Genomic DNA, 16,601 nt, shown 5'->3' with positions numbered 1-16,601 from the left:
TTGGGGGGTATTTGTACTTTTCTGGCATGTTGGGGTCTCAAGAAATAAGATGGGCCTTCAGTACTTCAGGTGTGATCAATTTTTAGATATTGGCACCATAGCTTGTGGACTTTAACAAAGACCAAATAATATACACAAATTTGTACTTATTTTTTACCAAAGATATGTAGCCCTATACATTTTGGCCAAAATTTATGAAGAAAAATTACTAATTTGCTAAATTTTATAACAAACGAAGAAAAAAACATTAATTTTTTTTTTTTAAGAATTTTCAGTCTTTTCTTTTATAGCGCTAAAAAAAAAAAAAAAAACGGTGATTAAATACCACCAAAAGAAAGCTCTATTTGTGTGGAAAAAAAGGAAAACAATTCATATGGGTACAATGTTGTATGACTGAGTAATTGTCATTCAAAATGCGAGAGCACCGAAAGCTGAAAATTGGTCTGCTTATTAAGGGGGTTTAAGTGCCCAGTGGTCAGGTGGTTAAAGAGGAACTGTAGTCTGGTCACATAATTTGTAATAAAAACATCTTTGCCATTCTGAAGCTTCCTTCCAACCACTCTGCATCCACTTTAACTGCCTGTTCACTTCCTGGATTTACACACACGCAGAGGCACACCTCCAGCTCTGCAGCTCTCATTGGCTCTCTTATGACTCATCCCCCTCCCCTCCTGACAAACTCTCAAGAGAGTGAGAGAGCTGTGCGTGTCATAAGCCTAGGCATTATACCAGACAGGAAACAGGAAGTGGGCTGTATAAGGCATTTACTGGCAAAAAAAAAAAAATTTTACTATCCAAAGTTAAAACAACAAGGGCAGAATATTTAATAGATGGAAAGTTTGAAAAAAATTACTGAAGGTCCTTTAAAGAGAAAGTAAACCTCATTCATTTAAAAAAAAAAAAAACCCTGCAAGAGAAAGTCAATGAGCTAGTATGCATTGCATACTAGCTCATTATTATCGACTTGAGATCGAAGTTCTCCGCCGCCATGTCTCAGATGATCTTCCTGTTATCGCCGCTCCGGCGCTGTGATTGGCCGGAGCGGCGATGACGTCACTCCCACGTATGCGCGCGGGACAGCCGATCCCTGCGCAAAATGCGAAAATTCAGCATTAACCCCGAATTTACCATTCACAAAAACGGCACACTCGGTGCGCCTGTGCTGTTGTCTATGGCGCGTGCCTGTTTTTGTGAAAATATCTCCTTAACCGTTTAGAAGATATTTCTTGCACCTACAGGTAAGCCTTAATCTAGGCTTACCTGTAGGTGTATGTTGCGTGGTTGGCTTTACAACCACTTTAATTACATCATAAGTTCACACTATATGCGTAGTAACTTGCATAACTGAAGCTGTTGCTTATCATTGTCTAAGGCTACATTCTCATGAGAGTTTAGCCACACTGCGGCTCCCAGCGTCAAGAATCTATCAATTCCTGCAACTGAGATTGACAGCTGCGTGTGGATAGCTGCGGCTACCGATTGTGTACAGTGAAATGACAGGCTGTCAGTGGCTGCAGCTATCTGCACACAACTGTCAGTCCCAGCTGTATGAATCAGTAGATTATTGCCACTAGGATTCACAGCGTGGTTAACACCCTTATGAATGTGGCCTAATATCCAACAAAATATCCAGAGACAGTTTTCATGTCAAACTGTCCCGATTTAGTTAAAATTGGTAAATAAGCTTTTTATTAAACATTCTTTTTTTTAATGTATAGCTAGCTCTTTTTTTAGGAGATTTTGTGTATGTGTTTTGTATAGCTTTTTTTTTTTTTTTTTTTTTAAATCCCAATTACTAGTGCTGTCATTGATTTCCTAAATTGGACACTGCCCATGCAGTGTTAACAAGCAGGGTTATGTTATGGTGATATATAATAAACCAGATTATCCCATTGCCAAGCATGTGTGCAACTCGTTCGTCTGTGTCACCAAAACCCAAAGGAGCATCTGACATGGAGTGAGCAGCAAAAACTGTGATCACTTACAAATCAAACATGGCATGCTCTAAACCGATTGTGCACGGCAATCGCTGCTTAAAAAAGACAACTAATTGAACATGATAAAGTGTAAAGTTAATTAACACCCTTAAATTTGTTGATTGCTTTCACGGGATTATATTGTTCCTTGAGCAGCAGCTTTCTGTCCCAGCTGTCGCCTGGTTAGCAAGTGTCGCTGGTAAACAATAGAGACACCATAATACGTTGTAAATGGTCCCTGTGACAGCGGCCCCTTGTGAGGCTGCATCTGTAGAAAATGATTACAACAATTGCATTTTAAAGACGGTTTAGATGGCTTTGCTGGTCCCATTGGCCCTCTCTTTTGTGAAAGTCTGCTAAATGCATATTTGGTCTTTTCAGGAGACCTTGTGATTTAATGTTTGTGGTGGCATAGGGTTAAAGTGTCTTTTTAGGGTGCTTTATGTGAGGTTTTCAGGAATATAAGCACAAGTAGTTCCCTGTGCTGTGTAAGGCTGTTCTTAATTTGGCTATTATCTAAACTGCATGCTTTTCAATTTCTTACATTTTTTTCTTTTTACAAATTGTTTTTTAAAAGTTGTGCATTACTGACGGTTTATTGAAGTAAACAGAAAATACGACAGCTGGCAACATTGTATATACAGGAATAATTTCCTTTAAAGCACATTGCTTCCTTCCTTGTATTTTACAGGGAGATGTAAAATACTGTATATTGATCTATAAGTCTATTTTATTTGCATAATGGCAAAGACAGCCCCATCACGAGATGACACAAGTGTGGTGCAGTCAATTCATTGTCACTTTTTGGGCCATTGATGACAAAGAGAATTACTTAAATAAGCCACTCATGAGGCTGTAGTGCAGACCAAAGTGCCATTTTGACCTTGTGTCCATTAGCTCTATAAGCTAAATATCTACAATTCAATCTATAATCATCCAAAGAGAACCTGCTGTCCCAATTGTTTGATGACACTCCCAGGAATAAGGCTTTCAGCTCGCAGGCTGGTCCAAAGCATAGCATTTGCTACCTAGACTCGTATAGTGTTTTAAAGGGAGAAGGCTTACCAAAACTTTTTTTTTTTTGGTTTTCTAAAAGAGAGCATTATTGCAGAAATTGAAAGTGAATAAAAAGCTTAACTTTTGAGTGGTCATCAGGAAAAGAAAAGGGGGGGGGGGATCTTCCAATGTGGGACACTAGTTCTGGTGGCTCTAGTGACTACTAGGGAATTTTCTCCATTTGTGATTATGAAACAAGAAGAGGGAAGTCTCCCCATTAAGGCACAGATGGCAAAAAACGTATAACCCACCCTTACTCTATTCCAATATGGGGGGGGGGGGGTTGCCTTCAGTCCTACTTTGAGGGCTCTTTCACACGGAGCGGACCGTTTCTGGGTTTGCTCCGTGTGTCCGCCAAAGCTCAGCGGGGATCCCCGCTGAGCTGTCGGCGGATAGGGCGGTCCCCGCACACAGTGCAGGGACCGCCCTGTCTCTGCTCCGCTCTCCCCTATGGGGGACCGGATGCAGATGGACCGTCTGTCCGTCTGCATCCAGTCCGTTCCGCCGAACGGAAGAAAATAGGGTTTCTTCCGTTCGGAAAAGCGGATCCCGACTGACGCGGACGCTAGCGGATGCTCCATCCGCTAACGGACGCGTTCCCATAGGGATTCATTACAAGTCCGTTAACGGACTTGTAATGAACGGACGAACGGTCCGCTCGTGTGAAAGGACCCTAAGGCTAATTCACACTATGTCCGCTGAACAGCATTTTACTGCACTATCAAACGCCAATCACTGCTAGGACATATGGAAAACCGTTGTTTTCTGTGTGTCCTATTAACACTGCATTTTATTGCAGCGCCCCAATGCAGGTTCGAATGTTACTGTACAGTATCACATAAATATTTTAAAGTAGAAGAAAATTTGGTTGGCTCAATGCGTTTTTAAAAGCATAGGACAACCCTCCTTCATAATGAAAGTATCAGATGTCTATAAATAATCAAACAGAAATTTATAGGCAATACCCATAACATCTGCTAAATGTATATAATCAAATAAGTTACAAAACATACAATAGTAAATTGTGCTATAGCTTTACTATAGATGACACTGTTCATGGCATCACTGGGGCAAGTTCAGGTACACTAGATGGGATGGCAGATATGCAGTACTGCCAAAATAAATTTTGAATATATTTAAAGGGGTTCTAAAGGTTTAATTAAAAAAATAACAAACGTGTTATACTTGCCTCCACTGTGCAGTTCATTTTGCACAGAGTGGTTCCATCCTCCTGTTCTGGGGTCCCTCGGCGGCTGTCTCGGCTTCTCCCCGCAAGAGCTGACCCCCTCTGGGAAGCTCACTCCCGAGGGAGTTAACGAGTTAACCTTCAGGCGCAATCCCTGTCATACACGCTGCGTCCATAGACACGGAGTGTATGACTCGGTCCCACCCCCCCGCGGTGGCCGCATCATTGAATTTGATTGACAGCACCGGGAGCCAATGGCTGCACTGCTATCAATCTATCCAATCAATGGCGAGAAGCAGTGGAGAAGGGGACGCGTCCAGCAGGTGAATGGGCTCCGGTAAGTAAAATGGGGGGCTGGGGGTTTTGTGACAGCGAAGTGAATAAACATTAAGCTTTACAACCCCTTTAACTGTATTGATCTGCTCAGATTGACTGGGGTGGGAAAATGTTACTTGTGTATTTTATCAGTATACAGAGAATTCCTCTAAATTGAATATAAGGGGATATGTAGATCTAAGGCATAGTGTACTTTCCTTGTTTAAAACAAGTAGTTAATCCACCAATGTATCAGTTGAGTATAGTTGGCACCAAAGGATTCCCCAAATATGAATAGAGATGTTAGGTAGCTGTGTATTAATTCAATCACCAGTGTGCCATAGAACTTTGCCCAGTAAAGATGGGATATTGGACGAAATTGGAGAATGCTACCATTTGAATAGCCCTGCTGTGTTTGCACACTCAATATGCAATGGTGGTGGCATGTGACTTCTGGACCCTGGGACTGTGAATTTTGTGGAACCAGCACATGCATAGATCAGGCCTGCACCAATCCAAAACAGGTGGGCAGGTAGAATCTACACCTCCTGACACTATGACCTTGTGCTAAATGCATAAATAAAATGGATAGAAGTAGCCTGCTTTACCTGGCAAAAGAATGGTATTTCTGTACATCCAGGCCTGAGATTTACACAGTTCTGCTAAACAACTTACCCCTGTCTGTTGCAAATAATAAATTCTTACAGTATTTGTCCCTTCTCTAGCTTGTGACTTGAAATTGAAATCTGAAGCAGCATGTCCCTTGTTGGCATGAGTGTGCAGCAACCTGCCACCAGGTCTCATTTGGAACAAAGCCTGGTGCACCATTTGGAAAAGTCAAGCCATAGTTCTACTTTTCACAGCTGGTGAAATGCGTTATGATATTAGGTGTTATTACTACAAGGGTGCCCGGGAGTGGACAAATGGCTCAGTCAACTGTCATCTAAACTAAAATATTTTTGGGTAAACTGGTTTAATTTTTTTTAAAAATCACTTTGTTTTAAAAAGCATCACCCCTTATGTCAGTATTTTGCTGGACCACATTTTGCTTTAATTACAGGCTTTAGTCTGTTGGGATATGTCTCTACTAACTTTGAAAATTTAGACTTTGCAATGTTTTCCCACTCTTCTTTGCAGAACTGCTAAAATTCTGTTAAATTTGATGGTGACTCTTTGTGGACTGAAGTCATTCCACAGATTTTCAATGGGGTTTAAGTCTGGGCTCTGACTAAGCCATGCAAGGACATTTACTTTTCTCCTTCAACCACTGGGTGGAAATTTTTGTGTGGCTTTCTGAGCTATGACTAAGCACTAGTTTCAGTGCGAAACGCGTCAGCAGTCAGGTTTTATTTTATTTTGCTGTGACTTGTAGTGCTGTCCTTTTAATAAAAGGCTACAATTTGTTCAGAGTGCGGCTGTCCAGAGACAATCTTTGTTCCTGCTTTGCTAAGTGCATTGCCTGCACCTGAGTTGTCTGCAACGGAGGATATTCATCTGGGTTCCCACCTGGAGCGGCTATTCCCTTTCCCCTTTCTGCCAGACATATCGTTTGGTGTTGAGGCCAAATAATAAAATTTTGGTCTCATCTGATTAGTAGAGACATATCCCAACAGACTAAAGGCTGTAATTAAAGTTGGTTCAACAAAATACTGGCATAAGGGGGGTAATCCTTTTTCCAAACCCTGTGACTGGGTTTTTTATTTATTTTTCTGACACGTTGATGTTAGAAATTGCATTAGTAAATACAGCTGGATAAAACCGAAAATGTGTCTTCATTTCAGACTGTAAAGCAACAAAATTTGATTATTTTAAATGGGGGTGATTCTTTTCTATACCTATATGTGTACAGCCGTGGGCAAAAGTTTTGAGAATTACACAAATCTTAATTTTCACAAAGTCTGATGATTCAGTGTTTTTTTTAGATCTGTTTGTCAGATGTTACTATGGTAAATTGAAGTATAAATACAAGCATTTCATTAGTGTCAAGGGGTTTTCTTGACAATAACATTAAAGTGGAGCTCCACTCAAAAGGGGAAGCTCCACTTGTTCGCGCACCCCCCCTCAAACTGCCACATTTGGCACTTTTTTGGGGGGGAGCGGGTACCTGGTTATGGAAGGTACCCATTCCCACTTCCTAGTAAGATTACTGCATGGCACACTACATAATTTATGGACCCTCCTCCTTTCCCCTCTCCCCCGCTGCCTTTTGGGAAACAAGTCCCAGAAGATGGCGGGATCATTCAGAAAGCGCAGTGAGACTCGCGCATGCTCAGTAGGAAACAGGCTATGAAGCCACAAGGCTTCACATTCAGTTACCCCTACTACAGATGCTGGCGCCTGCACCCAAAGCTGATTGACGAATCGGCTAGGGTTGCTGACATTGTGGGATCCCTGGAGAGGTAAATGTCCTTATATTGAATGTCAGCAGCTACAGTATTTTTTATTTATTTTTTACAGACTGAAACTCCACTTTTAGTTTATGCAGAGAGTCAATATTTGCAGTGTTGACCCTTCTTTTTCAAGACCGTCGCAATCTGCCCAGGCATGCTGTCAATCAACATCTGGGCTACATCCTGACTGATATAAGCCCATTCTTTCTTGGAATTTGTGGGTGGGTTTTGTTCACCTGCCTCTTGTGGATTGATAAGATTGATTAAATAATAAGTGAAATAATAATCCTCCACATGAATCTGCATTCAAGGGAGTACAAGATTATCATCGGTTTTTGTATATTTATCAACCATACGACTTAGACTGCATACAGAAATTCCAAACTTAACAAAAGTAAAAAATTAAACCAAGAAAAAATTACTCTGGTCATTCTTGAAAACGCTGCATACGCCAAGGGTTCCATTTAGCATCATAGATAGGGATGAAGTCATGCAGCGTGTGAAATTATTTTTCTGAAAGCATTATTTGATCAATCCTAGTGAGGACTTGGGCAAATGGGACCGTGACCACAAGTTCTTAATGGGATTAGGATCTGGGAAATTTCCTGCCCATGGACCCAAAATTTCGATGTTTTATTCCCTAAGCCACTTGGGTATCACTTTTGCCAAGGTGCTCCATCATGCCGGAAAAGTCATTGTTCGTCACCAAGCTGTTTTTAGATGGTTGGGAGAAGTTTCTCTCGGAGGATGTTTTTTGTACCATTCTTTATTTATGGTGATGTTCTATGTTCCCGCTCGCTTAGCTAAGAAGTAACGCCACATATGAATGGTCTCAGGATGCTTTGCTATTGCCATGACACAGGGCTGATGGTAGCAGTTACCTTTTTGTTCTCCGGACAAGTTTTTTTTCTGGATGCCCCAAACAATCGTAAAGGGGATTTATCAGAGAAAACAACTTTATACCAGTCCTCAGCAGTCCAGTCACTGTACCTTTTGCAGAATATCAGTCTGTCACTGATGTTTTTCCTGGAGAGAAGTGGCTTCTTTGCTGCCATTCTTGACACTAAGCCATCCTCCAAGTCTTAGCCAAACTGTGTGTGCAGATTCACTCACACCTGCCTGCTGCTCTATCTGAGCCAGTTCTGCACTGGTGGTGCCCCCATCCTGCAGCTGGATCAACCGTATGAGATTGTCCTTGTGCTTGCTGGACTTTTTGGGGCGCCCTGAAGCCTTTTTCACAACAAAACCTCTATCCTTAAAGTTCTTGATGATCTGATAAATGGTTGATTTAGGTGCAGTCTTGGTAGCAGCAACATCCTTGCCTGTGAATCCCTTATTGTGGAAAGAAGTGATGACCTGCACGTGTTTCCTTTTCAGGTAACTATAGTTAAGAAGGAGAACAATGTATACTGTATCTGCTGATTTTTAATAAAGACTCTTGCCAGCCCAGGAATCCAACACTGTCTTCACCTGGGCCAGTTTTTCGGCAGTCTTCAGCTCTGCGATGCTGCCGATGTTGAATATGGGAAGCCCCTTGTGACTCCATGTGGCTTCAGTTGGCTCAGTAGTGGGAACGTCAAGGTTGGTGTCACCTGATGCAGTAAAGCATGGTGTCACCCCCTCCCCCAATATAACTCCACATATGATGACAGTAGTGTAGTGCAGTAACAACTAATGGGCAACCAGCACATTTGAATGACAATACAAAGTGAATGGTTTGGGGTAGTCCCCAGGTAACACCATTTCTATAAATGTAAAGGGATCAGATTGTATGGCTGACTCACTGTGGACATTAAATGAGTCTGACAGGAGAAGTAGACAACTGATCTCATCGGGGTATGGGCACACACAGGTCTGCTCCCAGGCCATGTGGTGTCAGGGCTGGAAAGGCTTCCACACAAGAAGATGTTGGGAGCATAGATACCCCCATGTGCCCTCTCTGCCCCTCCCCCCATATCGGTGTGTTACTTAGTGATGGTAGAATGTGCAGAGCTGGGTCTTGGCGTGGTTATTGCAGGGGACGATGGCTTTGATCATGGTTGCTCCGGGCTCTGCCTGGGACAGGTGTTGAGTCCGCGGGTTTTCAGCCTGCTCTCCCTCCAGTCATGTGATCTGTAGCTCAGCCTATCTGGCATCGCTGAGGGAAGGCAAAGTGCTGCCCTATGGCTAGTCCAGGCCTGGTGTCCCCCCTCTGGCTGGTGTCCCCCAGGTGCGATCTGCACCCCCATAGTAATGCCACTGTGCATGCATGAGCCATGCTGCACCTATGAATTATCCTGCAGCCTCCTGGGAACTGTGATGTGTCCCAAGAAGTTGTGGGGGGAGGTCAGAACTTCTGTTTGCATTGTAATTTGAGTGGTAGTGGGTAACGGTCAAAATGGGGGGGAGGACAAAACTCAGTAAGTGAAGTTCTACGTTGAGTTGCATGATTGATAATTTTCATTTGGTTTACAGTGCACTTGCCTTTTTTAAATGTTTCCTAACATGCTGAACACCTTTTTATGCAACAGAAATAAAATTAAGCTTGTATACCATCATGGTTTCAGTTTACCATACTGTATATGCTATACATATAACAAAGTGATGTACTGGCAGCAGCAAACCTGCCTTCATTTTTAGAGATTTAAAAGTCTAGCGGAAGAACTACAAGGTGCCTGACAACTGATCTGTAAAGGAATATTTCAGTCAATGACTCTCAAGCAATGAAGGAAGAAGCAGTTCAGTCTTGTGGTGTGTACCCTTAAAACAAGCCAGCAATTGTACTGTACTTGTATCCCAACCAACCCACTTAATTATGGAAGTACAAAAATGTTGTGATCACTATAATATATTGTTTGTATTACAAAATTATTTGAAGAACTTGATTGGCTTATTGACTTCTCTTAGAAGAGATGGATGTGGACACCACAGATGCTCAGTAATAGGCATTGTGTACTAGGAATTCCAGGACGCAGTTCCTGTTTCCACCACTGTCCCCTTGCTTGTGTGAGTTTCCTTCTGATTCTCCAGTTTTCGCCCACAGTTCCAAAACGTACTTGGACAAAAAAAAAAGCTGCCTTTTTTTATTAATTTTTCTTCTTTTATTGAAGCTTTTGTTACATACTATATATCAATATCAAAGATTCAGGCTGAATTTGTATATTGTCACTTGCACTCTTCTTAAACAGCAGCCTTTCTCAACTTTAAGGCTTCATGCCCACTGACTTTTGGAAAAAGGGGCTGTAAAGCTAGTACAGACGCCAGGAAAAAAAGCAGCGTTTTTTCTGCGATTTTTTCCCGCGTTTTGCATTGAATTCAATGCACGTTTTGCAGCGCTAGTTTTTAGCCCCCCCCTTTTTTTTCTCTATTCAAAATCAATGGTTCCCTATGGGAGCCCATTGATTTGAATAGAGGTCTCACCAGAAGTCGGATCAAGATTATTCGACTTGCGGGGCGACTGGTGTGCGGAGAATCTTGAAGGGAAACCCTGCGCAAATTAAAAAAACATTTTGCGTGAGGTTCCCCCCCAGGATGATACTAGACCCTTCGGTCTGGTATGGATTTTAAGGGGATCACCTACGCGGAAAAAAACGGCGTAGGGGTTCCCCCAAAATCCATACCAGACCCTTATCCGAGCACCCTGCCTGGCTGGTCAGGAATGGGGGTGGGGGACGAGCGAATGCCCCCCCCCCTCCTGAACTGTACCAGGCCGCATGCCCTAAACATTGGGGGGTTGGTTCACCCCAAAGCACCTGGGGATAAGGGCCTCTTCCCGACAACCCTGGCCGTTGGTTGTCGGGGTCTGCGGGCGGGGGGCTTATCGGAATCTGGAAGCCCCCTTTAATAAGGGCCCCCCAGATCCCGCCCCCCACCCTACGTGAATGAGTATGGGATACATCGTACCAGTACCCATTTACCGTCAGGAAAAGTGTCAATAAAATAAACCCACAACACAGGTTTTAAAAAATGTATTAGTCAGCTCCGGGGGTCTTCTCCGCTCCCTGGGGGTTTTCTTCTGACTTCGGGGTTCTTCTCCCGCTCTCCGGTGCCTTCGGGGCTGGCCGCCGCTATCTTCTTGCAGCTCTTTTACTAGCAGCGGCCAGCCCGCTCTTCCTCGTCGCCTTCTGCCTTCTTCTTCCTCCGATATTGCCACGACGCTCCCTCCCGCTGTAATGCCAGGTGTGCGGTGCGCGATGATTTATATAAGCCTTTATGACGTCACAGTCCCAGCATGCTCCGGGTGGTGACGACACCACCCAGAGCATGCTGGGACTGTGACGTCAAAATAGGCCTATATAAATCATCGTGCACCGCACACCCGGCATTACCGCAGGAGGGAGCGTCGTGGCAACATCGGAAGCAGAAGGCGACGAGGAAAAGCGGTCTGGCCGCTGCTAGTAAAAGAGCTGCAAGAAGATAGCGACGGTTATTTTATTGACACTTTTCCTCCCGGTGAATGGGTAGGGGTACAATGTACCCCATACTCATTCACGTAGGGTGGGCGGCCGGGATCTGGGGGCCCCCGCCCGCAGACCCTGACAACCAACAGCCAGGGTTGTCGGGAAGCGGCCCTTGTCCCCATCAACATGGGGACAGGGTGCTTTGGGGTGGGGGGCGCAGTTGAGGGCATGTGGCCTAGTACGGTTCAGGAGGGGGGCGCTCGCTCGTCCCCACCCCCATTCCTGACCGGCCGGGCGGCGTGCTCGAACAAGGGTCTGGTATGGATTCTGGGGGAACCCCCATGCCCTTTTTTCGGCGTAGGTGTTCCCCTTAAAATCCATACCAGGGGAACCTCACGCAAATTTTTTTTTATTTGCGCGGGTTCCCCTTCCAGATTCTCCGCACACCAGTCGCCCCGCAAGTCGGGTCATCTTGATCCGACTTCTGGTGCAACCTCTATTCAAATCAATGGGCTCCCATAGGGGAACCATTGAATTTTGAATAGAGAAAGAAACACCGGACGAGGCTTAACACGGCGTTAAGCCTCGTTAAATCACGTTTGCTGTCGTCTGACGTCTTTACAGCTCGAACGCTGGAGCTTCAGAACGCACTGGTTCTGTGTTTGTTTTTTTTTACAGCTTAAAAACGGCTCAGCCATTTACAGCTCAAAAACGTCATGGTGGGCATGAGACCATAGGCTAACATGGAGAGCGTTTTTTTAGCTGCAAAAAACGCTCAGAAAAGTGGCTGTGAAAACGTCCGTGGGCATGAGGCCTAATAAAAAAAGGACCCTTGAAATTGCTTCTTGGGTTCAGGGACCACCTATTTATAATTTCTGTCTCTACAGCTCACAGTACATTGGTGTGATAGTCATTGGCAAGAATACTTTTTACCTTTTGGGGGTCATTGCAAAGGGTCTTCCTAAATGGATAGCTACAAAGAATTTTGTTGCACAGCTGCAAGGCAGGGACCCCTAGCATCTTCTTGAGGAAACGTAGTTTTGAAAGGCTGCCATGGAGAGTAGTTGGACATGCCGGGTACTTTTGTAGCCCACTGTAAAAGAAAGTAAACCTAAATGCTTGGGGAGGCGAGGGGGGTGTTGGAGGGGCATGGTACCAACAAAACTGGGCTCACTCTTGTATTTTCAGTTGTAGAAGTCAAAAACCAAAAGCATGTTGCAGCAAATCCTTCTAAATTTTGTGGCATAGTCACTTTAATTATCTGTTCTTCCCCCTTACCACTGTCTTTTATTATTATATTTATCATAATCCCACCCCAATGACTTCTGAATTGATTTAAGCATAATCAATAACCGTAGCCTTGCTGGTGTTATGTTTTATGGGCTATTTATACTTGGGGTCTAATTGACTAAAGTTCTAAATTGTGTTTCTTGGTTTAATTGTATACTTTGGGGAAAAACATTTTTTTTTTCAAGCAAGGAATGGTAGCAATCCCTAAATGAAATTCTCTGTAGATGAAAGTATCAATTTTCTCGTTCTTTGCACTGTAAAATGATTAATTGCTCTTTTTGGTTAAGTAATTTATTTTTTTATCCGTTTGCAACCTAAGTGTTTGTACTACTGAGGGGGAGCAGCTGTCAAAAAATTAACCAGCTGAGAGCCGTTGTCAGCATTCATTCTGGTTTAATAAATGGCTCTCTGTAGATATTTAGCAGCCTGTAATCTAGATAAAAAGCTGTTGACCTATGATGGATAATACCAGCTTTTGTTTGTAAGTTCTAGCTTGAATTGTCATCTTAATTTGTTTCAGGTTGTATTACAGGATTTCTTGAATTCATTATTATGTACCGTGGATAAATACAGCTAGGCTAGGATTAGTGAAGTATCATTGGCAATAGTTAATAGGCTGTTTTTCCGAGTCAAGCATTATGAACTAAAAGAAACCACAATTTAATGGGACAGTAATGATTAGCATATACCGCATCATCTTGTAGAATATTTATTTAGTAGGGTTTTTATTTTTTTTTTGCATTTTAGAGTAAAACATTCATAAATCTGGTCAACTCATGCTAAAGCATATGATTTAAAAACATAACTTTAAGTGAATACCACATATCAAAAAGGTCGATGGATAATAATATGCAGTTCTTTTCTACAATGGTTGGTGTTTGCTTCTGTACAAAACCTTCTTATTGGCCCATATGTAGCGGGGGGCCTCAGTGACCAATAGGGAGCTCAGAATGAGACTGAAACATTGAAAGGAAAAATGAAGTTTGCATGTAGCTTCAGTAGCCTATAGTTGTGCATTTACTGATTTTGTTGACATGTTTTTCACTGAAGGTAACCACTGCTTATGCTTAATTTTACCCTAGCTACTTTGGGGTACCCCATCTTTAAAGTAAAACTTACTTCAGGGAAAAATGGAGGCTGACATTCTTTTATTTTTTCTACTCTCATACCGTGCTCAAATGCATAAATGATTTTAAAAATATGAATGGAAAAATATATAAAAAAAATGATGTGATCAAATAATGTGCTGTGCAAATAAAAATTTTCAATAAAGTAAAAAAAAAGCCACCACCGACGATTCTTCAATCAAGTGCACAGTGATGAATAAATTCAGTGACAGGAATAGAAAGCGCCGTCTTCCACCAGTTTAGGCAAACATCCTACTCACCAGATTGATCAGACACCCATGACAGGTGTCAGATAAACGGAAAACATAAAAAAGAAAGAAAAGTTTCCACCAATACAGACGCCTCTTACCAGCGATGTCGAGATGTAACCATTGATGCAGACGCCTCTCACCAGGAATGTAGCCAGACCGGGTTTATAAGTAAAGGAGAAAAGATGTTTCTCCTCAAAGTATACAATTAAGCGAAGGACCACATTTTAGAACTTTAGTCAATTGGATCGCAAGTATAAATAGCCCATAAAACATAACACCAGCAAGGCTACGGTTATTGATTATGCTTAAATCAATTCAGAATTCATTGGGGTGGGATTATGATAAATATAAAAATCATCTCGATAGATCTTTCCGCTTATCTGACACCTGTCGTGGGTGTCTGATCAATCTGGTGAGTAGGGTGTTTGCCTAAACTGGTGGAAGACTGCGCTTTCTATTCCTGCCACGGAATTTATTCATTATTGTGCATATGATTGAAGAATCGTCAGTGGTGTTTTTTGGACTTTATTGAAAATGTAGATTTATATTTGAACATTATTTGATGATAAAAAAAATTTTATATACTGTATTTATTGGCGTATAACACTCACTTTTTTACCCTGAATATAGAGGGTAAGCTGTGCCTGCGTGTAATACACAGGGGGCTGTGGAAAGTTTTTTTTTTTTTTTTTTCCCTGAAACTTCCCTCTTAAGGTTAGGGTGCGTGTTATATGCCTGTGCGTGTTATACGCCGGTATCTATTTTTTTTTTATTCATATTTTTAATATCATTTATGCATTTGAGCGCGGTATGAGATAAATAATTTTTTCTTTCACAATCTGACCTTTTGGTTATACTGTGAGCTGCTCTATATTGATTGGTTATATTTATAATTGTGGTTTTCAGGATGCGCGGTTTAGAGATTTTTCACCTTTTTATTTACATATTCTTTTTTCTACAAATGCTAGTTGCCTGGCCTTTATGCAAATTTCTACAGCTGAAATACACACTTAGAAAAAGTTTTGCTTATAAGGTCTTAGAACTCTACCCTGACATATCTGATCTGCATAATTGTTTTAGATCTAGTATTTAGAAATGATTAAAACTGCTGGGTAAGGCTAACCCAGGCATGTGTTATTTTCAGGAGATTAGCAATGGTAGCCTCGATTATTTTCTCCAAAAAAAAATAAAAAAATTACTTTCATGTTAATGATGAGGAAATGTTTAGGTAGGCTTGACAGGAGAGTTCAGGGCAAGACAAAACTTTACAGTCAAAGCACTGAAATAATTTTAACTTGGCGCTCTCATCAGCTTCCAGAACAGCTGCACTGTGTTTACATTAGAGATTAGAAGCCTGCAGAGTCACTGTTGGGAGGGGGAGCAGGGAGAGCCAAACTACACAGAGAATAATTGTAGTGGTTGTATTGTGAGCTTTGAGGACAAATGTCTCCTCTGTGCCTGCAGCTACATAGGTCAGTAAGGACTTGTTTTAAACTTTAATTTACTGCTTGTTAGGAATAATGTACAGTTATACTTTTAAAGGAGATCTGTCTTTTGTCACATAATGATTCTCTTGATCAAGAATTCATTTCTCTTTAAAGGTGTTGGAGCTGCCAGATCTGGGAACCTCACATTTATGGTTGGCGGAGTTGAGCAAGAATTTGATGCTGCAAAAGAACTTTTGTCTTGTATGGGAGCTAATGTGGTTTACTGTGGAGAAGTTGGAACAGGGCAGGTATGCTTCACACTTCTTAAATAATAAAAAAGTGTCACGGAAGTCTTCAGAACAAATGTTTTTGTATATGCTACCATTTTGCTACATGGTAACAATTGGCTGAGAATATTTTACTAACTCCTTTAATACTCATATACTCTCACATACTCTTATGCTCCCTGTCTATTAATGACAAAGTTGCTTTGTCATTCTGGTCCTCCTCAACTTTGCTGTCCTAAGCCTGCACACAACTTGCATAAAGAGCCTGAGCATACTGCATGTGCGCCTGCTGCACAGTTTTATCAATCACTTTTTTGCCAGGCTTTCCCCCATAGGGGTCCCCAAGTCTGGACATTAGGGTGCCAGGCCAGCAACACAGCCAATGGTAGTATACATTTTTGCATATGATTATCATCATGCATTTACAGCATCTAGGCATAACTGTAATATACTTTATAGCTCCTCCTTCTCACCTAAATTCTCACCTAAATTCTATGTCATGTGACAGGATGTTGACCATTCATTAGATGACACCGTGTAGGCAAACCAGTAGGCCTGAAAAATAACTTTGTAGTTAATGATATGATTAATGGTATGCCCAATTGTTGTTGTAAGGCATAGCAGTAATTCTCACACTATATACCACAAATGGTTGTTTCACCAACCTGGCATCCTTACTATGGAATCCACTTACGGGATAGGCATCCTGCTGAGCTTGGATTGTTTTTCTAGCTCTGCAATACAGGTATGCCTGAATGCTGTAAAGCAGGGGTGTCCAACCTAAGCCACATTCGAAGAAGAGGAATTGTCTTAGGCCATGCATAAAATGCACTAACAATAAGGATAGCCGATGAGCAGAAAAAAAATCGGGCAGATCACAAGCGAACAGTCACCGATATAGATAATGTACCTATTGG

At 42.1% G+C, this 16,601-nt stretch overlaps 1 protein-coding gene across 1 annotated transcript in view; it reads left to right on the top strand.

Moving 5' to 3' along the window:
• The window catches only part of HIBADH (3-hydroxyisobutyrate dehydrogenase), a 201,105-nt gene that overhangs the window by 151,063 nt on the left and 33,441 nt on the right, over positions 1–16,601 (top strand). The window contains exon 5 of the mRNA XM_040352920.1: positions 15,572–15,705. Coding sequence (XP_040208854.1) covers positions 15,572–15,705 — 134 coding nt within the window. The remainder of the gene's footprint in view (positions 1–15,571; positions 15,706–16,601) is intronic.

This window comes from Rana temporaria, chromosome 5, assembly GCF_905171775.1.
Source record: "Rana temporaria chromosome 5, aRanTem1.1, whole genome shotgun sequence".
Lineage (NCBI taxonomy): Eukaryota > Metazoa > Chordata > Amphibia > Anura > Ranidae > Rana > Rana temporaria.
Note: the sequence above shows the minus strand (reverse complement) of the source record. Positions and strands in the feature narration are given on the sequence as shown.